The sequence below is a fragment of the Natator depressus genome, chromosome 9 (assembly GCF_965152275.1).
Source record: "Natator depressus isolate rNatDep1 chromosome 9, rNatDep2.hap1, whole genome shotgun sequence".
NCBI classification, from domain to species: domain Eukaryota; kingdom Metazoa; phylum Chordata; order Testudines; family Cheloniidae; genus Natator; species Natator depressus.
Genome location: NC_134242.1, coordinates 31,555,855 through 31,579,548, shown reverse-complemented (window position 1 = coordinate 31,579,548; position 23,694 = coordinate 31,555,855). Strand labels below are relative to the sequence as shown.

Genomic DNA, 23,694 nt, shown 5'->3' with positions numbered 1-23,694 from the left:
GCAGAGCACAATACTTGGAACAGAGAAAAGTGTGTGGTCCAGTTTGAAACCACAGTATGACTGCATGTTCTTGTGCTATATGATAGCCCTGGGATAATGATTGAATTTCTTAAAAATTATTGGGTTGCATTACTCAAACACTTTTGTAAAATTAACCAGTTAATCACCTCAACAGTCTTGCAAAAATGTGAAATTGTACCTGCCCGGCACAAAGTCTATCTGTCCATACTGGATGATTATGATGATGATAACTAAAACAAGAAATATTTGACTCACGGCTGGTTAGTGGGCAAGTGAAAAATTACATAGCTACAGGATAACAACAGCTCCCTACTGAAATTTAGTAGCAATATCCTTGCAGACGGTAGTATCAAATAATCAAATTGAAATGCAACTGAGATAAGAAAAAAGCCACTAATACTGGATTATATGAGGGCATCATGAGAACATGTCTAGAGATATGTATTTTGTGAGATTATGTTTGTAAAACGTATGAGTAATAAAAAGGATATGACTCAAGAATGACTAACGGGAATGAGTTACAGAGTTTACTCTTGGGACTCAGATTTCTGGCTGTGGTGACTAAGTTTCTCTGCCTCCAATTCCAAGTATGAGATGAGTTTCTAAATCTCATTCATGGCGATGTTGTAAGAGTAGAAGGACTTTGTATTAATTTATGTTAGTCTTAATTTGAAAGTTAAAAATCCTAGACTGGGGCTCTATGATATATTGCACAGTACAGTAAAAGTTGCTTAGCATTGAAAGCTATATAAAAAGGTCTCAAAATGCTGTTTGTCCAATACATAATAGTGTTATTGCAATCACGTTAATGAGATGCATGTTAGGAGTTACTGGTGTAAGTATTTCAGTATGAAACTCTCCAGAAAAAGCACTAAATATGGAGAGCTGTGCCCAAGAAACCCTATGATAGCTGTCTGCAGAAACCACACCTGGACTGTCATTTAGGCCAGGGCAGTAGCTCTCAATCTGTGGTTTGTGGAAGACTATGCCTAAGGGGTCCACAAAAGAGGCTGAGAACCACCAATTTAGGGGATTGCATCTTTGAGGCTCTGTCTTGTTTGGAGTCTACAAAGTAGTATCAAGCACAAAAAAATATACTGCAAAGAATCTTTAAAAAATAAGTTCTCAAGTAATGTGAAAAACTTGGATGAAATAGACACATCTGAAATTCCTAAAGGAAAGGTTGTGCGAAGTTTGACTTCAAAAGCAGAAAAAGCCCTATCTGGAGTGTTAGAGGAGGAAATGATCATAGATCACAGAAATGTAGGACTGGAAGGGACTTTGATAGGCCATCTAGTCCAGTTCCCTGCACTGAGGCAAGAGTAAATATTATCAGGAGATCCCTGACAGGTGTTTGTCTAACCTGTTCTTAAAAACCTCCAATGACAGAGATTCCCCAGCCTTCCTAGGTAATTTGTCCCAGTGCATAGCTATCCTTACAGTTAGGAGGTTTTTTTTAATGTCTAGCCTAAATCTCCCTTACTGCAATTTAAGCCCATTGCTTCTTGTCCTGTCCTTGATGGTTAAGGAGAACAATTTATCACCTTCCTCTTTATAACAATCTTTTACATACTTGAAGACTGTTATCATGTCCACCCTTGGTCTTCTCTTCTCCAGACTAAACAAACCCAATTTTTTCAATCTTTCCTTTTTGGTCATGTTTTCTTGATCTTTAATCAAAGGGGCAGAATGGACTGATATTCTAAAGGGGGAAGAAAGCAGCTGTCACCATCACATGGAATACATAGGCAATGAAATTCACAGGGAAGTAACACCCTGATAAACTATCAAACAGTTCAGCAATTGCACATTGTACAGGCTGTAACTGATGCATTGGAGACTGCCAGACTAGCAAGATGTGAATTGCAGTTGTTTAGACATTATAGCAGAAGATCAAATAAGAATTGATGAAGCATCCTTGTCAAGAAATTGATGTATTATGACAGTATTTTGAACATGGGTGTGATGGGGCATCTGCCCCACACAGCATTGAAAGGGATTTAAGTGGCCAGGCAGGCCAATGAACTCCACTGGGTGCACCTGGAGGAGGAGCCAGGAAGCACGCCATTAATTAGAAGTAGGCTCAGCTGGGCAGGGACAGGCAGGGACAGTATAAAGCCCAGGAGCAGTAAGCAGCAAGGAGGCTGTAGGAAGGCAGGGAAGTAGGCTACAGTTATTCTATGAGTGGAGGGACTTAGAAGGCTAGCAAGCCCAAGGAGCCAAATGAGTAGGAAGAAGCCCAGGGAAACAGCAGCAAGGGGTCAGACCATGCAGAGACCTTGGCTGCTTGTTATAGGGTCTCTGGGATGGAACCCAGTATAGAGGGTGAGCCTGACTTTCCCTACTATTGACTGGGAGGTGGCAATGGTATTGGAAATGCCACCCAGTCAGCAGTTCTGGAAGGACTTTGAATTCCCTGGAAGGGGGGACCTTTAGTGAACGAGCTGGAGGGCCCAGCCATGAAGAGGAGACTGCAATCCGCAGAGTGAGAGGGGCTGCAGGGTGAGACAGCATGGGGGAAAGATGCTGCTGGAAGAAGAGTGCAAGCCTGGCAGAGCTAATTTCCAAAATAGTCAGCAGGAGGCGCCACTAGTGGTGAGTTAACTCTGTGACAATGGGAGACAAAAACATGTGGCTATTACACCAATGTTTCATCCAAATAATAACACTGATCATGAACTAAGGATGAGGGCAAAGCTTGGATGATTCATGCAAATAGAAACCTGCTGGGTGGTTTGAATCTTCTGTCCCTGAGAAAGCAGGGTTACAGTAATAAACTGTTCTGGTAGCATAAAGAGTTTATTAAAATGTGTGCAGCCTCGCTTGCTGGCCTTCCTTGGACCTGCTGAGTGGCCTGGAAGGTAAATAAGGATGTCTCCAGAAAGTAAGGCCACTTGAGGCAATGACCATAACCAAATAAAAGCCACAATGTTTCTGGGGTTATTCCATGCTGCTTATACACCACCCTTCCTCAGAGTTGTGCCTGAAGGCCAATCCTGCCCTTAATTAAATAGCTCCTAGTTTCCATAGGAATTGATGAATTAGAAATGCATATAGCTATCACTTTCAGAGGTGTCATAGTGCTTCACAAACAGTAGTGTATAAGGGGGTGATTTTTCAAATGCACAAAGGGCAGTAAAGCACCCAGTTCCCACTGACTCAACCTCCCACTCATTTGTGCTTTTGAAAATCTCCCCAGTGTTCTCCATCTGATCCCTGTGAGGCAATTAAATGGCTAAAATAAGAAGAAAAGGAGTACTTGTGGCACCTTAGAGACTAACAAATTTATTTGCGCATAAACTTTTGTGAGCTACAATTCATTTCATCGGATGCATTCAGTGGAAAATACAGTGGGGAGATTTATATACATAGAGAACATGAAACAATAGGTGTTACCATATACACTGTAATGAGAGTGATCACTTAAGGTGAGCTATTACCAGCAGGAGAGCCGGGGGGTGGGAGGGAGAAACCGTTTATAGTGATAATCAAGGTGGGCCATTTCCAGCAGTTGACAAGAACGTCTGAGGAACGGTGGAGGGGTGGAATAAACATGGGGAAATAGTTTTACTTTGTGTAATGACCCATCCACTCCCAGTCTCTATTCAAGCCTAAGTTAATTGTATCCAATTTGCACATTAATTCCAATTCAGCAGTCTCTCATTGGAGTCCGTTTTTGAAGATTTTTGTTGAATTGCAACTTTTAGGTCTGTAATCGAGTGACCAAAGAGACTGAAGTGTTCTCCAACTGGTATCTGCTACTCAAGATCCATAAACCTGGAAATCCTGGATGCCCCATCATCTCAGGCATTGGCACCCTGACAGCAGGATTGTCTGGCTATGTAGACTCCCTCCTCAGGCCCTACGCTACCAGCACTCCCAGCTATCTTTGAGACACCACTGACTTCCTGAGGAAACTACAATCCATCGGTGATCTTCCTGAAAACACCATCCTGGCCACTATGGATGTAGAAGCCCTCTACGCCAACATTCCACACAAAGATGGACTACAAGATGTCAGGAACACTATCCCCGATAATGTCACGGCAAACCTGGTGGCTGAACTTTGTGACTTTGTCCTCACTCATAACTATTTCACATTTGGGGACAATGCATACTTTCAAATCAGCGGCACTGCTATGGGTACCCGCATGGCCCCACAGTATGCCAACATTTTTATGGCTGACTTAGAACAACGCTTCCTCAGCTCTCGTCCCCTAACGCCCCTACTCTACTTGCACTACATTGATGACATCTTCATCATCTGGACCCATGGAAAAGAAGCCCTGAGGAATTCCACCATGATTTCAACAATTTCTATCCCACCATCAACCTCAGCCTGGTCCAGTCCACACAAGAGATCCACTTCCTGGACACTATGGTGCTAATAAGCGATGGTCACATAAACACCACCCTATACCGGAAACCTACTGACCGCTATTCCTACCTACATGCCTCCAGCTTTCATCCAGACCACACCACATGATCCATTGTCTACAGCCAAGCTCTACGATACAACCACATTTGCTCCAACCCCTCAGACAGAGACAAACACCTACAAGATCTCTATCAAGCATTCTTACAACTACAATACCCACCTGCTGAACTGAAGAAACAGATTGACAGAGCCAGAAGAGTACCCACAAGTCACCTACTACAGGACAGGCCCACCAGAGAAAATAACAGAACGCCACTAGCCATCACTTTCAGCCCCAAACTAAAACCTCTCCAACGCATCATCAAGGATCTACAACCTATCCTGAAGGACGACCCATCACGCTCACAGATCTTGGGAGACAGGCCAGTCCTTGCTTACAGACAGCCCCCCAACCTGAAGCAAATACTCACCAGCAACCACACACCACACAACAAAACCGCTAACCCAGGAACCTATCCTTGCAACAAAGCCTGTTGCCAACTGTGTCCACATATCTATTCGGGGACACCATTATAGGGCCTAATCACATCGGCCACACTATCAAAGGCTCGTTCACCTGCACATCTACCAATGTGATATATGCCATCATGTGCCAGCAATGCCCCTCTGCCATGTACATTGGTCAAACTGGACAGTCTCTACGTAAAAGAATAAATGGACACAAATCAGACGTCAAGAATTATAACATTCAAAAACCAGTTGGAGAACACTTCAATCTCTTTGGTCACTACAGACCTAAAAGTTGCAATTCTTCAACAAAAAAAACTTCAGAAACAGACTCCAATGAGAGACTGCTGAATTGGAATTAATGTGCAAATTGGATACAATTAACTTAGGCTTGAATAGAGACTGGGAGTGGATGGGTCATTACACAAAGTAAAACTATTTCCCCATGTTTATTCCACCCCTCCACCCCCCACTGTTCCTCAGACGTTCTTGTCAACTGCTGGAAATGGCCCACCTTGATTATCACTACAAAAGGTTTCTCCCTCCCACCCCTGCTCTCCTGCTGGTAATAGCTCACCTTAAGTGATCACTCTCGTTACAGTATGTATGGTAACACCCATTGTTTCATGTTCTCTATGTATATAAATCTCCCACTGTATTTTCCACTGCATGCATCCGATGAAGTGAGCTGTAGCTTACGAAAGCTTATGCTCAAATAAATTTGTTAGTCTATAAGGTGCCACAAGTACTCTTTTTCTTTTTGCGAATACAGACTAACACGGCTGCTATTCTGAAACCAAATAAGAAGAGTATTTTTGCCCAATAACAAATCTGGAATAAAATACATTTGGAATAAACCCCAGCTCTCTAGACTCTTAGTCCTGTTCTTTAAACACTAGACTGTGATCCTTCTATAAAAGTAGTTTATGTCATGGTGTATGGCCTAGAAACAACTATTAAAAGCAGCATTAGTGAGACTATTGCACCATAACTCTAGTAGATAATTAAGGGAATTAGAGAGTTCAGAAGTATAGGCCATTATATAGCTGATGCTGAATAACCGTTTCCATTAATACTCCTGGTTTGACATGCTTATGTCTTTCTGAAACAAGCAGTCCAGAGGAGCCAATACTCAGCCTTGGTCTTTTCCTGAAAGTAATTTGGGTGTGCATGAGAATTTTGAGCAAAATTCTTCTAGCCATTTTCAGTTAAGGGGTAGTGGAAGGGAAAAGAGCATTTTCTTCTTGTAAAAGTGTTCTCCATTATAAAATAATTCTAGCCACACTTGTGTGAGCAGCATTCCAGCAAAAACAGCTGAAATCTGAAACTTGTCCTCAATGTATTCAGTAGACCTTAATGATGACAGTAATTGATAATCCTTTTATAAAGGGTATTTAATCCATAAAGATCATAAGGAAGATGTAAATGATTCACTGAAACCCATCCTGACACATCCTCTAGGAAAGAATTGCAGATGAGACAATTATGGCCACAAATGTAAAACTTTCTTCTTTCTAGGGCATTGGAAAGAGTGATAAGTAGCTATTGATCTTATTAATTATCCTCTATGAAGACGTTTCCTATCTAGGCTCAGTGTAGGTGGACAGACTGAATGTTCTGTTGCCCTGCTGCCCCCTTCCCCAGCTGGTGATGAAAACACTTCTCCCATTTGTAGATAGGGCCAACCACCTATCCCTGTTGTCAGAGAGGATACTCAGTCCTGTACATGCTCACTCCATAAACAGATGCCCTGTTAAGTCAAAGTAACAGTGATGGATTTAAAGAACAGAATCCAGGAGAGCGATAAGTCTCTTCTACAAGAGCAAGCTCTAAAGACCACTCTGAAAGCATTCTGTAGTGGATAGGTTAAGGACACGTAGGGTTAGTTTAAATAACCTTTCCAAAGTGCCTTTCCTAAACATGGGCCCTTTTCTGCAAGGTGCTGAGTGCCTTCCACTTCCACAGACTTCAATGAGAATTCACAGCAGTAAGTGTCCATGCATCCTTTACCTACACATATCACTTCCCCTATCACTAAAATATGACCATAGCTGGGGTGGATGTGGGGACTGTTTAGCATTGCTGGGCAATGTCAAATTTTATACAGCAGTTTAGGACAGGAAGTGAAGATCATAAGTGTTCAAGGAAGGTAGACATTTTGATAGGCAGACTATAGTTGTTCTAGCTATATTTGGCCAGGACACTAGGCTTAACTCACTTACTCTAGAGAAAAGTTCCAATGGACTGTTTACTGTTCACAAGTGATCGGGATGTCAATTTTATGTTTTACCTGAAAGACAACAGCACCACTAGCAGCAAAGTGCTCCCAAGCCTAGGGCAGCCACTGGTCCAGTGCTGACTCAGGGTATGTCTACACTGCAGCTGGGAGGGTGCTTCCTCACTTGGCAGACAGACATGTGCTAGCTCTAGTTGAGCTACAATGCTAAAAACAGTAGAGTAACTGGGGATGGCTCAAGTAGCAGCTTGTGCTAGCTGCTAGAGTATGTACCCAGGGCATCTGGGTAGGTGTGTAGTCAGGTGGCTAGTCTGAGCTGCTGCTGCTACCCCCAGCTACATTGCTATTTTTAGTGCACTACCTCAAGCAGAGCTGGCACGTCTCTGTCTACCTGCCCTGGGAAGCACACTCCCAGCTGTAGTGCAGACATACCCTCAGAGAAAGTGTTTTACACTAGTGGATTACAAAGATCACTTCTTACACTACCTTCCTCAGACATCTCCCATCCATATACTGGCCAGTTCTGATACTGTGTAACTTGTTCTGAAAAGATTAAAACTAAGAAAGTATGCCTGTAGGTTCCAAATTGAAGACTGACTCAAGAAGGCAGTAATCCAGGCAAAATGAAAGTACAGTACTAAATGTAAAGAAATATTTATTGTGCGGAGGGATGGGGGGGGGGGGGGGGAAATGGCATGCAATGTGAATATAAATCAACACTTAGAACAAAGTTACAGCCAGGCCTCAATCTCGGCTAGCTGAGGGATGCTGTGTATCACCCCAACACCACAAAGTGGTTCTACAGTCAGCATGGTGAGCCCCTAATGGATCATACAGGGATTAATCAATGGCCATCATAACAGCTCTTGTCCTAACATCCTCACCCTGTGACTGGATTAAGGGGGCTGGCTGGGGGGAAAGGAGGTATGGCCGAGACTTCCCTATGCCTCAGAATCTCAGGCTGTTGTGACGGCCGCTGGGGGCCAAACTAGAGCAGCCTTAGGGCTACTGTAACTCGTGTCTGGGCTGGCCTAGTGCAAAGTTGGCTGAAGGCCTCTGCACCTCCCTTTCCTCAGATGCACTAGGTGCTCCTTTCCTACAATTGAGGATTGAGGCTACACTGGATATTTTTATTTGTAATATTGCTGTAATATACTGTCCAAAATGAATCAGAGTGCCCCAAGAGAACTCAAAACTCACAGCAAACCAATGGCTAACACATCCTTCTGTTGCTGAGCCACTAAACAAGAGAGATGTATTGCAGTTATACTTCATAAACATGATATCTATCCTAACAGTTCTGTCGGCATGTGAAGCAGTATGTATCAAGGTATGCATTAATACTGGGCAATAAAAGAAGAGAAAAGAATGCAGTTAACTAAGAAGAGGACAACTAAAGCCAAAGCAGAACCTGTATCTTGTTAAATCACCGTACCATTCAGTAGCATACATTTCATTAACACTCCAGGTTTAAGGGAAAAATAAACAAACAAAAAACCCTAGAATGCTTCAGGAAGCATTTTCTTATGCATCAGGAGAAGACGGGGCAGGAGGATCCTGGATTCCTCGAAGGACACTGACCTCGAAGGGCTTGTCTGCACTATCATGCCGCTGTAATGCTTCACAAAGACGCTACCTACACTGGACGGTGAGCTTCTCCCATTGGCATAGGTACTCCACCTCCCTGAGAGGCAGTAGCTATGTCAACATGAGAAGCCATCCTGTGGACACAGCGCTGTCTACTCCCAGAGTTAGGTCGGTATAACTGTATCGCTCAGGGGTTTGGATTTTCAACACCCTGAGCGACATAGTTACACCAGCATAAGTTTGTTGTGTAGACCAGGGTTAAGATCCAGCGGGCTCTCCAAAGGATGAGAGCTAAGGCAGAGCCTTACATGCAGGTGCTTGTTGTTACATAGGTATGTGTCTGTCTTGTGCTTTTTCCGAGTGTGTAAATATCTTCAGGAGGAGAAAATATTAAATGGTTCTTTAAGCAAGCAGAGAAAAGCATAACTAAAAACAATGGATGGAAGCAGAAGCCAGACAAATTCAAATCAGAAATGAGGCACAAATTTTTAACAATGAGGCTGATTAACCTTTGGAACAAACTACTAAGGGAAGAGGTGGATTCTTCATCTCTTGATGTCTCCCAATGAAGATGAATGTCTTTTTGGAAGATATGATTTAGCCAAATACAAATTATTGGGTTCAGTACCGGGATAAAATTTAATGGCCTGTGGGTCAGAATTGATAATCTAATGGTCCATTCTGGCCTTAAATTCCACAAATCTATTAAATATGACTTAATAGTGATCTGCTTTAAAAAGTAACATGCGAAAGGATAGACTGATTTGTATGTACAGTCTTCTCTGATAGATGGGGGATACTAATGGTTCAGTTTGAAAGCTAAAGAGTTAAATTTAAAAAATGTCAAATTAACCGGTCACTAACTGGTTCACTAGCCTATCATGGGTTTGAGTCAAAGAAATGAGGCAGCTAACCAAAGATTAATCAAGTTTCTTTGCCTGATATATTCAGACAGGTTCAACTCCACTGTTCTGAGTTTGCTCTTATAGCTTCTTTTTTGCTATCACATCACCACCTTCTAGATAAGGGAGAAAGCCTCAAACAATAGAAGGTCTGTGTAACATACACACTGTTAGCACAGACGCTTTGCTGTAATTAAAATTGGAATGCTTTAATTTGGTATTTACATATACTGTATTTTATTCCCTACGATTATTAGCACAGTCATATTAGTGTTTATGGACAGATGACTAACTCTAATAAGTATGTTAAACTTCTTCTACCATGTTGTAGACATTGTAATATATAATGAAACAAGAATCTGATAAATCAGTTTTAGACAAGTCATGCTGTGATGTCACCATGGCAAGACACATACTCCACCTGCTATTGATTCACACCCTGTTTTTCCTCCCTGACATCCCTGGAAGCTAAAGTTTCATACCCTCCAAAACAATATTTTCCATTTATTATAAATTATGTCACCAAACAGCTGCCTTGTAAGGTGTTACCTTCTGCCAGATTTCCAAGATGTTTATGCCAATTCTTCCTCTAAATCCTTAGTGAAGTCAAATTTACAAAATAAATTCTTCAAGCAGCAAAGTACTGCTGTCACACCCTGGGTTTGACCCTGCAAGTCCTTAAGTCATGTGGAGAAGACAGATGCTGTGCAGGCTGAAACCATCCCATATGAGAAGTGCACTGTGCATCCCATATGAGAAGTGCAAGGTGATCCGGCAATTGTACAGAACCCATTAAAAAAAACAATGGGAGGGGCATAGAGGTTGGGCATGTCTGGTACAATAGTTCTTAGCTCTCAGACATGGTCAGAAAACAAGAATGACAAGAGTTAGTTAAGGAGTTTCTGCTTTATCCACTGCGTCCTCCCTAGATGGTGAATCACTGCACCAAACTGAGTGGCCTTCTTGCCCCCCCTAGTGGCTCTCCTAACACATCTCCCTTCTCTCCCATCCAGGAGCAAGCCCTCTGTAGAATGTACATGCTTTACTAAGCCCTGGTCTACACTAGGACTTTAGGTCGAATTTAGCAGCATTAAATCGATGTAAACCTGCACCCGTCCACACGATGAAGCCCTTTATTTCGACTTAAAAGCTCTTAAAATCGATTTCCTTACTCCACCCCTGACAAGCGGATTAGCGCTTAAATCGGCCTTGCCGGGTCGAATTTGGGGTACTGTGGACACAATTCGACGGTATTGGCCTCCGGGAGCTATCCCAGAGTGCTCCATTTTGACCGCTCTGGACAGCACTCTCAACTCAGATGCACTGGCCAGGTAGACAGGAAAAGAACCGCGAACTTTTGAATCTCATTTCCTGTTTGGCCAGCGTGGCAAGCTGCAGGTGACCATGCAGAGCTCATCAGCAGAGGTGACCATGATGGAGTCTCAGAATCGCAAAAGAGCTCCAGCATGGACCGAACGGGAGGTACGGGATCTGATCGCTGTATGGGGAGAGGAATCCGTGCTATCAGAACTCCGTTCCAGTTTTCGAAATGCCAAAACCTTTGTCAAGATCTCCCAGGGCATGAAGGACAGAGGCCATAACAGGGACCCGAAGCAGTGCCGCGTGAAACTGAAGGAGCTGAGGCAAGCCTACCAGAAAACCAGAGAGGCGAACGGCCGCTCCGGGTCAGAGCCCCAAACATGCCGCTTCTATGATGAGCTGCATGCCATTTTAGGGGGTTCAGCCACCACTACCCCAGCCGTGTTGTTTGACTCCTTCAATGGAGATGGAGGCAATACGGAAGCAGGTTTTGGGGACGAAGAAGATGATGATGATGACGAGGTTGTAGATAGCTCACAGCAAGCAAGCGGAGAAACCGGTTTTCCCGACAGCCAGGAACTGTTTCTCACCCTGGACCTGGAGCCAGTACCCCCTGAACCCACCCAAGGCTGCCTCCTGGACCAAGCAGGCGGAGAAGGGACCTCCGGTGAGTGTACCTTTTAAAATACTATACATGGTTTAAAAGCAAGCATGTGAAAGGATTACTTTGCCCTGGCATTCGCGGCTCTCCTGGATATACTCCCAAAGCCTTTGCAAAAGGTTTCTGGGGAGGGCAGACTTATTGCGTCCTTCATGGTAGGACACTTTACCACTCCAGGCCAGTAACACGTACTCAGGAATCATTGTACAACAAAGCATTGCAGTGTATGTTTGCTGGCGTTCAAGCAACATCCGTTCTTTATCTCTCTGTGTTATCCTCAGGAGAGTGAGATATAATCCATGGTCACCTGGTTGAAATAGGGTGCTTTTCTTCAGGGGACACTCAGAGGAGCCCATTCCTGCTGGGCTGTTTGCCTGCGGCTGAACAGAAATGTTCCCCGCTGTTAGCCACAGGGAGGGGGGAGGGTTGAGGGGGTAGCCACGCGGTGGGGGGAGGCAAAATGCGACCTTGTAACGAAAGCACATGTGCTATGTATGTAATGTTAAGAGCAAGGTTTACCCTGAAAGAGTGTAGCCAGTGTTTTATAAAATGTGTCTTTTTAAATACCGCTGTCCCTTTTCTTTTCTCCACCAGCTGCATGTGTTTCAATGATCACAGGATCTTCTCCTTCCCAGAGGCTAGTGAAGATTAGAAAGAAAAAAAAACGCACTCAAGATGAAATGTTCTCCGAGCTCATGCTGTCCTCCCACACTGACAGAGCACAGACGAATGCGTGGAGGCAAATAATGTCAGACTGCAGGAAAGCACAAAATGACCAGGAGGAGAGGTGGCGGGCTGAAGAGAGTAGGTGGCGGGCTGAAGAGAGTAAGTGGCGGGCTGAAGAGAGTAAGTGGCGGGCTGAAGCTCGAATGTGGCGGCAGCGTGATGAGAGGAGGCAGGATTCAATGCTGAGGCTGCTGGAGGACCAAACCAGTATGCTCCAGTGTATGGTTGAGCTGCAGCAAAGGCAGCTGGAGCACAGACTGCCACTACAGCCCCTGTGTAACCAACCGCCCTCCTCCCCAAGTTCCATAGCCTCCACACCCAGATGCCCAAGAACGCGGTGGGGGGGCCACCGGCCAACCAGCCACTCCACCACAGAGGATTGCCCTAAAAAAAGAAGGCTGTCATTCAATAAATTTTAAAGTTGTAAACTTTTAAAGTGCTGTGTGGCATTTTCCTTCCCTCCTCCACCACCACTCCTGGGCTACCTTGGTAGTCATCCCCCTATTTGTGTGATGAATGAATAAAGAATGCATGAATGTGAAGCAACAATGACTTTATTGCCTCTGCAAGCGGTGATCAAAGGGAGGAGGGGAGGGTGGTTAGCTTACAGGGAAGTAGAGTGAACCAAGGGGCGGGGGGTTTCATCAAGGAGAAACAAACAGAACTTTCACACCGTAGCCTGGCCACTCATGAAACTGGTTTTCAAAGCCTCTCTGATGCGTACCGCACCCTCCTGTGCTCTTCTAACCTCCCTGGTGTCTGGCTGCGCGTAACCAGCAGCCAGGCGATTTGCCTCAACCTCCCACCCCGCTATAAACGTCTCCCCCTTACTCTCACAGATATTGTGGAGCACACAGCAAGCAGTAATAACAGTGGGAATATTGGTTTCGCTGAGGTCTAAGCGAGTCAGTAAACTGCGCCAGCGCGCCTTTAAACGTCCAAATGCACATTCTACCACCATTCTGCACTTGCTCAGCCTGTAGTTGAACAGCTCCTGACTGCTGTCCAGGCTGCCTGTGTACGGCTTCATGAGCCATGGCATTAAGGGGTAGGCTGGGTCCCCAAGGATACATATAGGCATTTCAACATCACCAACAGTTATTTTCTGGTCTGGGAATAAAGTCCCTTCTTGAAGCTTTTGAAACAGACCAGAGTTCCTGAAGATGCGAGCGTCATGTACCTTTCCTGGCCATCTCACGTTGATGTTGGCGAAACGTCCCTTGTGATCCACCAGAGCTTGCAGCACTATTGAAAAGTACCCCTTGCGGTTTATGTACTCGCCGGCTTGGTGCTCCGGTGCCAAGATAGGGATATGGGTTCCGTCTATGGCCCCACCACAGTTAGGGAATCCCATTGCAGCAAAGCCATCCACTATGACCTGCACATTTCCCAGGGTCACTATCCTTGATATCAGCAGATCTTTGATTGCGTGGGCTACTTGCATCACAGCAGCCCCCACAGCAGATTTGCCCACTCCAAATTGATTCCCAACTGACCGGTAGCTGTCTGGCGTTGCAAGCTTCCACAGGGCTATCGCCACTCGCTTCTCAACTGTGAGGGCTGCTCTCATCTTGGTATTCATGCGCTTCAGGGCAGGGGAAAGCAAGTCACAAAGTTCCATGAAAGTGCCCTTACGTATGCGAAAGTTTCGCAGCCACTGGGAATCGTCCCAGACCTGCAACACTATGCGGTCCCACCAGTCTGTGCTTGTTTCCCGAGCCCAGAATCGGCTTTCCACAGCATGAACCTGCCCCATTAGCACCATGATGCATGCATTGGCAGGGCCCATGCTTTCAGAGAAATCTGTGTCCATGTCCTGATCACTCACGTGACCGCGCTGACGTCGCCTCCTCGCCCGGTAGCGCTTTGCCAGGTTCTGGTGCTGCATATACTGCTGGATAATGCGTGTGGTGTTTAATGTGCTCCTAATTGCCAAAGTGAGCTGAGCGGACTCCATGCTTGCCTTGGTATGGCGTCCGCACAGGTAACTCAGGAAAAAAGGCGCGAAACGATTGTCTGCCCTTGCTTTCACGGAGGGAGGGAGGGAGGGAAGGGGGGACTGATGATATGTACCCAGAACCACCCGCGACAATGTTTCAGCCCCATCAGGCATTGGGATCTCAACCCAGAATTCCAATGGGCAGCGGAGACTGCGGGAACTGTGGGATAGCTACCCACAGTGCAACGCTCTGGAAGTCGACTCTAGCCTCGGTACTGTGGAAGCACTCCGCCGAGTTAATGCACTTAATGCACTTCTGTGGGGACACACACACTCGAATATATAAAACCGATTTCTAAAAAACCGACTTCTATAAATTCGACCTTATTCCGTAGTGTAGACATACCCTAAAGCATGTTAACTGGGCTTGCAACAATCTTAAATATTGTGTGCAGATCTGGAGAGATTAAAAAGATTGGGACTCTTCAGACTGGAAAAGAGACAACTAAGGTGGGTAAGATAGAGGTCTATACATCTTGACTGGTGTGGAGATAGGGAATCAGGAAATGTTGTTTACTCCTTCAAATAACACAAGAACTAGGGGTCACCCAATGAAATTAATATACAGCAGGTTTAAAACAAACAAAAGGAAGTACTTCGTCACACAACGCACAGTCAACGTATGGAACTCTTTGCTGGGGATATTGTGAAGGCCAGAACTATAACAGGATTCAAAAAAGTAGGTAAGTTCATGGAGGATAGGTCCATCAGTGGCTATTAGCCAGGACGGGCAGAGGGGCAGCAACATGCTCTAAGTATCCCTAGACTCTGTTAGCCAGAAGCCGGAAGTCGATGACAGAGGATCATTTGATTGCATGTTCTGTTCATTCCCTCTGAAGCACCTGCCATCGGGCACTGTCAGAAGATAGGATATTGGGCAAGATGAACCATTGTTCTGACCCAGCGTAGCCCTTCTTAATCATTCCATTCCTGTAGTGTAAAATGATTACTGGAGTCCACTGCAGGGGTGTTCTATAGCATTCTGAATGCTATAGAAAGATAACTGAATTTGCTGTTGCCATGTTCTTGTAGTGTTGATCCCAAGATATTAAAGAGACAAGGTGGGTAAGGTAATTGGTCCAATAAAAGATATTACCTCACCCACCTTGTCTCAGTAATTGAATTTGCTGAATTTTCAATTGAACAGAATATTTTTGAAATTTGACATCAGACAAACTCTACAATGTGCAGTGCAATAAAAACATAAATGATCAGATTTGTTTTCTTAAATTATAAATGACTAACCCTGGGTGAAATCAATGAAAGTTCGGTACCCAAATACCTTTGATCTGGGCCTAAACTCTCTGCTTTTTTATTCATGAAAAAATGCATAAATTACATTTAATACTGGTCAGCTTGAAGTGCCCACTTGTTCCCACTAATCGCTTATTGCTGTTAAGTCAGGGTAACACATTAGAGTTGGAGCCAGTCTGTGTGCCTGAGTCAACTCTGGCTGGGGAAAAAGGGAGGAGGCTGAAAGGCACAATGCAACTACAGACTCCATTGGGTTGGGAGGAGCAGGACACAACCAAAGCCGTAGCTCCCCAATTTTTTTCTCCATCTGACTAGATGTCCCGGACCCCTTCCATTTCTGGTACTGCCAGCATGCCTCCACGAGCATGGGAATGCCCCTTTCACAGCATGGCCTCTCACACACCATGCATGAAAGGTCATGCCGCAAAGGAAGCCATTTTGAAAACAAGCTCTGCAAGCTGCGTGGAAACTTTTTAAAGACACCATAATAGAGACTCAACTTAAATGTATACCCCAAATTAAAAAAACACAGTAAGAGAACCAAAAAAGAGCCACCGTGGCTAAACAACCAAGTAGAAGAAGCAGTGAGAGGCAAAAAGGCATCCTTTAAAAAGTGGAAGTTAAATCCCAGTGAGGAAAATAGAAAGGAGCATAAACACTGGCAAATGAAGTGTAAAAATACAATTAGGAAAGCCAAAAAAAAATTTGAGGAACAGTTAGACAAAGACTCAAAGTAATAGCAAATATTTTTTTTAAGTACATCAGAAGCAGGAAGCCTGCTAAACAACCAGTGGGGCCACTGGACAGTTGAGGTGCTAAAGGAGCACTGAAGGACAATAACGCCATTGCGGACAAACTAAATGAATTCCGTGCATCGGTCTTCACGGCTGAGGATGTGAAGGAGAATCCCAAACCTGAGCCATTCTTTTTAGGTGACAGATCTGAGGAACTATCCCAGATTGAGGTATCCTTAGAGGAGGTTTTGGAACAAATGGATAAATTAAACAGCAATAAGTCACCAGGACCAGATGAAGGAACTCAAATGTGAAATTGCAGAATTACTAACTCTAGTCTGTAACCTATCTTTTAAATCAGCTTCTGTACCAGATGACTGGAGGCTAGCTAATGTGATGCCAATTTTTAAGAAGGGCTCCAGAGGTGATCCTGGCAATTACAGGCCTCTAAGCCTGACTTCAGTACTGGGCAAACTGGTTGAAACTACAATAAAGAACAATATTGTCAGACATATAGATGAACATAATTTGTTGAGGAAGAGTCAACATGGTTTTAGGAAAGGAAAAATGTGGCTCACCAATCTACTAGACTTTTTTGAGGGGGTCAACAAGCATGTGGACCAAGGGGATCCAGTGGATATAGTGTACTTAGATTTTCAGAAAGCTTTTGACAAGGTCCCTCACCAAAGGCTCTTACACAAAGTAAGCTGCCACGGGATAAGGGGGAAGGTTCTCTCATGGATTGGTAACTGGTTAAAAGATAGGAAACAAAGGGTAGGTATACATAGTCAGTTTTCAGAATGGAGAGAAGTAAATAGGGTGCCGCCCCAGGGGTCTGTTCTGGGACCAGTCCTATTCAACATATTCATAAATGATCTGGAAAAAGGGGTAAGCAGGGAGGTGGAAAAATGTGTAGATGACACAAAATTACTCAAGATAGTTAAGACCCAGGCAGACTGCGAAGAGCTACAAAAGGATCTCTCAGAACTGGGTGACTGGGCAACAAAATGACAGATGAAATGTAATGTTGATAAATGCAAAGTAATGCACACTGGAAAGCATAATCCCAAGTATACATATAAAATGATGGGATCTAAATTAGCTGTTACCATTCAAGAAAGAGACCTTGGAGTCATTGTGGATAGTTCTCTGAAAACATCCACTCAATGTGCAGCAGCAGTCAAAAAAGCAAACAGAATGCTGGGAATAATTAAGAGAGGGATAGATAATAGGACAGACAATATCATGTTGCCTCTCTATAAATCCATGGTATGCCCACATCTTGAATACAGCGTACAGATATGGTTGCCCCAACTCAAAAAAGATATATTGAAATTGGAAAAGGTTCAGAAAAGGGCAAGAAAAATTATTAGAGGTATGGAACGGCTTCCGTATGAGGAGACATTAATAAGACTGGGACTTTTCAGCTTGGAAAAGAAATGGCTAAGGGGAGATATGATTGATGTCATTAAAATCATGACTGGTGTCGAGAAAGTAGATAAGGAAGTGTTGTTTACTACTTCTTATAACACAAGAACTAGGGGTCACCAAATGAAATTAATAGGCAGCAGGTTTAAAACAAACAAAAGGAAGTATTTCTTCACACAACACACAGTCAACCTGTGGAACTCCTTGCCAGAGGATGTTGTGAAGGCCAAGACCATAACAGGGTTCAAAAAAGAACTAGATAAATTCATGGAGGAGAGGTCCATCAATGGCTGTTAGCCAGAATGGGCAGGAATGGTATCCCTAGCCTCTGTTTGCCAGAAGCTGGGAATGAGCAACAGGGGATGGATCACTTGATGATTACCTGTTCTGTTCATTCCCTCTGGGGCACCTGGCATTGGCCACTGTTGGAAGACAGGATACTGGGCTAGATGGACCTTTGGGCTAACCCAGGAGGGCCATTCTTATGTCCTCCTTGTGGCAAAAGTGCCAGTATGCAATTCTGGCATGTTCCCTCCCTGGCTCAAGGGATGGAACTCCACATAGCCCACAGCAGACTCCCAGATGTCTGGGGATCCGACGTTGGGAACTACTGAACTAGAAACAGAGGTTTGTAAGTTCTGCCAGCCTATTAGCTTTGGGTCAAATTGCTTATGAGCTTTGCTACCAAAGCCAACATAACTTGCAAACTCTAGGAGCTTATTCCAACCCCTCCTTCCCCTCCACACTCACTTATTCTTAAAGAAAAACATAGGAATTTTAGTGCAATAATGGTAGTAAAGTGGTCATCAAGGGTTAACTTGAGGTTATTCAGGACAGGTCTACACATAGAAGTGCTATATCGGCGCAGCTGCAGTGCGCCTGATGAAGATGCTCTATGCCAACAGGGGCATAATTACTTCATCTTTGCAAGAGGTGGAAGATGTATCTTCAGGAGAGCGTCTCCTGCCAACATAGCACCAGTGTGGACAGTGTTTAGGTCGCTGTAACTAGCATTGCTCAGGGGGGTGTCTGTTTGGCAGTTTCATAGCCCTAGCACCTCTGGGCTTGCCATGCCAGTTAAAAAATTGCTTGAGCCCTGGCACCTCTTTCATGACAAATTAAGCACTGTTAGTGTCCCTCCCCACACATATAGTTGAATAAAGCAGCATGTTCCCCTCCTGCAGTACTTTAAGTAAAGTGTATTTCTTGTCCTCTGAGTGGTCCCTTTACAAAACTGACAACAAGGAAAATCATAAGAATAACAACTTCATGGAGCAAAGGAGGAGTGACAGCAATATAGTCAAAGATGGGGCCACTCATTTCCTGTCCATGAGATTATAGATAAGGACTTGAACACTCAGAAAGCAATTTTCCTGAGTCTCTGTGGCAGTAGCACCTACTCCCTCTTCGGGAGTTTGTTACAACCTCAGAATGCAGGAAATAAAAGTTTAGAAGACCTGCCAAAGATCTCAACAGAGCACCACACTCCAAAGCCAGACGTTACTGTGTGTAATGGTTCAAGTTTTAGAGGAGATTGAGGAGGCCAGAGGAAAAGGTGCCTGTGTATGTGGCAGAGCTACAAAGATTAACTGAATATTGCTCGGTTAGAAATGTCCCAGAGGAAATGCTGCAGGACAGATTGGTTTGATTTTAATAATGAGAGAATTCAAAGACAACTGCTGGTTGGAGAGAGGGGAACTTAACCTGGCCCAAAGCAGTAGAATTAGCAACAGCGATGGAATCAGCAGTGAAAAACTGACAAGGTTTGCACTTGAAGGCAGGGCCAATGAAACTGACTCAGCAACAAAAGGGACTCCTGACAGCTGTTTCTACTGTGGAAATGCTCATTTTGCATATGTGTGTAAATTTAAAATGGCCCAGTGTCATAAATGATTGGACAATTTGTCATCTTTGCATTTGCTGACTATCAAACAGTGTCTCAAGCCCAGGAGGGTAGACCCCAAAAGACCAGAGGAAAAGGAAAAAGCAAAGGGCTTTTTACCTTGAGGGGGAGGAAGACACACAGGAAGCAGTTTGTACTGTCTAAAAAGGAAGAAAAGAATTTGCAGGGCCAGACAGGGGGAGAATATTTTTTCCTAATTATTAATTTATTTAGGTTTAAAATCCTTGCCATGTAAATATCAAACAAAACAATCATTGCAACAGTGAGCTTTTGTTTAAAGAGACATATAGGAGTAGAGTCATCAGACCTTTCTATTTAACAGGTATTACCATATTACAGAGTGAGCAACATTTCTAGTGCCTTCATTAAACTGAGTGAAATCTCTGATTACACATTAAACAGATCAGGCGTGTCTAGCAAATACTAATATTCAAAAAATTTGACGGGTGAGTATGTTTGTCCTCTGTCTGTTTTGCTGGATACATAATTGGTGTATTAATTTTTCTAACAATAACCTCCCATATTATTTGAACCATTCCTTATGGTTGGACTACATCCAGGCTGTAAATTAAGAGGGGAGGGATGTAGTATAGTGGTCTTAAAGTGGGTAACTGGGTTACTCAGAGTATTATGGGTTTGAGCTATGCCCCACCTCACCCTTACTTTTTTCTTTTAGTTAATGTCTCTTCCCTGCCCCCGCATCTGTTTTGTATATAGCTGAACAATGCAGCACCTTCGCAGCCTGCAGTACTAAAGTGTTTCGTGTGCGCTGAATGGGCCTTTTACAAAATTAAATTTAAGATATTGTGTGCTGTTTTTATGATGGCATCTAGGGCCTCATTGCATAGGGCTCTGTACAAGCACATTAAAAACACCCCCTTCCCCAAAGAATTTGCTGTCCAAGTAATTCAGCCTTCTTTTCAATTAATAAAACTAGGAAATCCAAAACTGCAACATTTTCATGTTGCAGATAAGTGCTATTTTCTACTCACTGTTAAATGTGTAGCTTTATGTTTCAACTAATCGTGTCAGTAGATGTATGCCATAACACTCACAGGATGAGCAATGCAGCTGCATTGATGTTGCTGTTGAGTGCTTAACTTTTTCTAGTTTTTTGTGATTTTAATTGTGCAACCTGAATATTGCATTTAAATAGGATTTTTGTACTTTTGCATTTAATTATAAATTTCCTTTTCATTAAAATGTCATTCATTGGAATTTACTTTGTGTAATACACACCAGAACTAACTTAAAATAAAGTTAAGGCTACAGCACACTGAAATTAAAATAAGAATATTTATAGTTGAATAAAATATACTATATACACTCCAACATCTAGGATAAAGATGTTCTCTTAATGTAAAATGTAGTCCTTGACATGTGCATTTAATCTTAAAAGGAATTGATATGATGCCTAGCTAAAGCATGAATATTTCATTAGATCAGATTAGTTTTCGAACAGATCCAGTGGCAAACACCATGTCTGGCATTACAGGGTTCTTGTGTTCAGAATTGATTGACTCTGAGATAAAATGCATACTGGGTTACACCAAAAGAGAAACTTAAGTTCATCCATATTGCTGAGTAAGGATACAGTTAGGCACTTGTTTAACTTTAAGCACATACCTAAGTGCTTTGCTGAATTGGGGCCTGTGAGAAGGCAATCTGCCCCAACACTAGGGCAATACCTGCTGGTACATTAGACAAAGCAAGCTGTAACATTGACTTGTGTGCTACTCCCTGATTTTCCTGTGCGCTTCAGATAGTGCTGCTTTGGTTCACATTTCCAGAGTTTCCTTCACGTGCATGAGGGCTAGATGCATGATTTTTTTTTTTTTTACAGTGAAAGCTGAGATTCTGTAATACAGTTCTATATCAGTTTGGATACTGTGGTACCAGAACCATGGAATACAGAGGGCTTTGGGCAAAGATAGCGGAAAACAATGCTCTCCTAGTAGGAGAAGTTGGGCTCTGGGTTTGCCCCAACCCCCAGAACAGCAGTTAAGAAAGGGCAAAATGTAGACTTTCCCCTCCCAGCAACTGAAAGGGGGGAGGAGGGAGGAGAGTAGAGGACAGGAGCGTGAAGAAAGATAGTGGAGTGCCTGCCATTCCAGCAGCCAGGAGGTGCATGGTGCTCTGACCTGTCTCTGTTAGCAGACTGATTAGTAGGTGTCTGGCATATCTCTTGAGCCTTTGGGCCAGATCCTCCAAAGATGGTGCAGGGAGGCCAGATTAAATTTGCTCCATAGAAGGGACTAACTCCAAACTGCCACTCTCCTGCAATACACACACCTTTCCCAAAGGGCCGGGTCCAATGGAAGGGGTATCTCCAGCTTCCAATCAACTAGCATGTACGCTGTTATCAGCCCCCACCCCTGAGTTTGCTGTAAATAAAAAAAAATCCTGCCTTGTGCTAGAAGGATTCCTGTTGCAGAGGCTGCATCTGTGAGTTTACCTGCTCCAGACTGCTGTGCTAGCTGCTTCCACCAAGGACAGGACTAAGTCCTTAGGGCATCACAATGACTTTTGGGGTGGGAGGAGAACGCCCCCCCCTAAGGCTTCTCTCTATACACAAATTTGATTAACCGCACATTGTTCCAGCACCCTTCCTAGAATATATAATCTGAAGATTAAAATTCTGTACCAAATGTCCTTTATTCTCCCAGATAGCGTGCCTGTAGGTAACTCCTAAGGCTGGCTGTAAGAGCATTGGTATCACAGGGGGGAAAAAAGATGACTTTTATATTTCCTGTTTGATATCAAGACAATGATGGATCAGCTAATGGTTACAATGTGTGGTGAGATATCAAATGCCAGTAAACTAGTCACCAAACAAATGACTATATTTCTTTCCCATCCTGATGACTGTTAGGCTGAAGCACCTCAAGAGTTTTTTTTTCTTCTGTTACTTTAAAAGTCAAATATTATGTCCAAGAGCCTGATCCAAAGTCCACTGGAGTCAATGGGAAGGGCCCTAAATGACAGCTGTGAAATACAGCCTTCTGATTTCTTAGTCCTTCATTGACTATTTGCTAGGTGGCAGTGGAATTTTTTGCAATAGTTAAATATTTTAAATCCTTGCCATCTTTCAGAGGGTGAAATTACACAAATGACAGGCTTTGCAATGGGAGATCTAAAGATGTTTTGTAGAATTCTCTAAGGGTAGTCTTCACTGCATCTGGGAGGGAGCCTCCCAGCCTGGATAGACAGACTCTTTTTAGCATGCTAAAAATAGCACTGTGGACATTGTGGCTCAGGCTGGCGCTCTGGCTCTTCAGCTCCAGCCATTGTGTCCACACTATTTTCAGCCTGCTAGCTTGAGCCCCGTTGTGTGACACGGTCTGTGTGGGCAGGGAGGCTTGCTTCCATCTACAGCATACATGTATCCTGAGAACTCCCACAAAGCTCAACAAAAAGTTCCCAGCTTGTATTTGATGGTGCCCTTTACGTACACAATGCATAGTAGATACATACTTAGATTTGTATTTGAAGACTATGGGCCTATTCCAATGTCCATTTAAGTTAATGGAAAGCTTCCAATGGACTTTCCATCAGGCCCATGAACTCTGTGATCTTTAACACAAGGCAGTGTATGCAATTATCTTGGATGACAACACACTTCCAGTGCATTTTGAGGTACAAGGGTGAAAGCAGATATCTAACGCAACTACATTTTGAGTGTTATTGCTTTCGGTCCTGATTCAGCAAGGTATTTAATGCCTAACTTTAAGACCAGTAGTTATGTTGTCTTCAGTGAAACGACTTACGTGCTTAGTTAGGCACATGCTTAAGTATCTTGTTGAATCGGGCTCTTTATGATGTGGATTGTTACCTTGCTTTATATAATAAGTTTCCTAATGAGTTCTAACCACTGCAGTTATATCAGAAATCAACACAGATGCTACATTTGTTCACCAATCAGAATGATCTTTTATATGTGAATATTATGTCTCAGTGCTTTTGTGTTCAGGTCTATTTTTTCATTAATATATCCAGAAGGAGAATTTCTTGGACTATACACCTAACATTCTAAGAGAA

The 23,694-nt window shown here is 43.6% G+C and overlaps 1 protein-coding gene across 1 annotated transcript; it reads left to right on the top strand.

The window, feature by feature from the left end:
- The first annotated feature begins 10,939 nt into the window (after positions 1-10,939).
- On the top strand, positions 10,940-22,348 carry LOC141993700 (uncharacterized). The gene is made up of 3 exons (XM_074963246.1): positions 10,940-11,618; positions 12,207-12,458; positions 22,323-22,348. Exons 1-3 carry the CDS (start codon positions 11,036-11,038, stop codon positions 22,346-22,348), a joined length of 861 nt encoding a protein of 286 aa, XP_074819347.1. The 5' UTR covers positions 10,940-11,035.
- Positions 22,349-23,694: the final 1,346 nt, after the last annotated feature.

Excerpts from the sequence above, each read along its gene's own strand:
- LOC141993700 (XM_074963246.1), top strand. The coding sequence starts at position 11,036 with ATGCAGAGCTCATCAGCAGAGGTGACCATGATGGAGTCTCAGAATCGC. Across the intron at positions 11,619-12,206 it reads AGGCGGAGAAGGGACCTCCG|CTGCATGTGTTTCAATGATC; the intron begins GTGAGTGTACCT and ends TTTCTCCACCAG. Across the intron at positions 12,459-22,322 it reads TAAGTGGCGGGCTGAAGAGA|ATAGCGTGCCTGTAGGTAAC; the intron begins GTAAGTGGCGGG and ends TTATTCTCCCAG.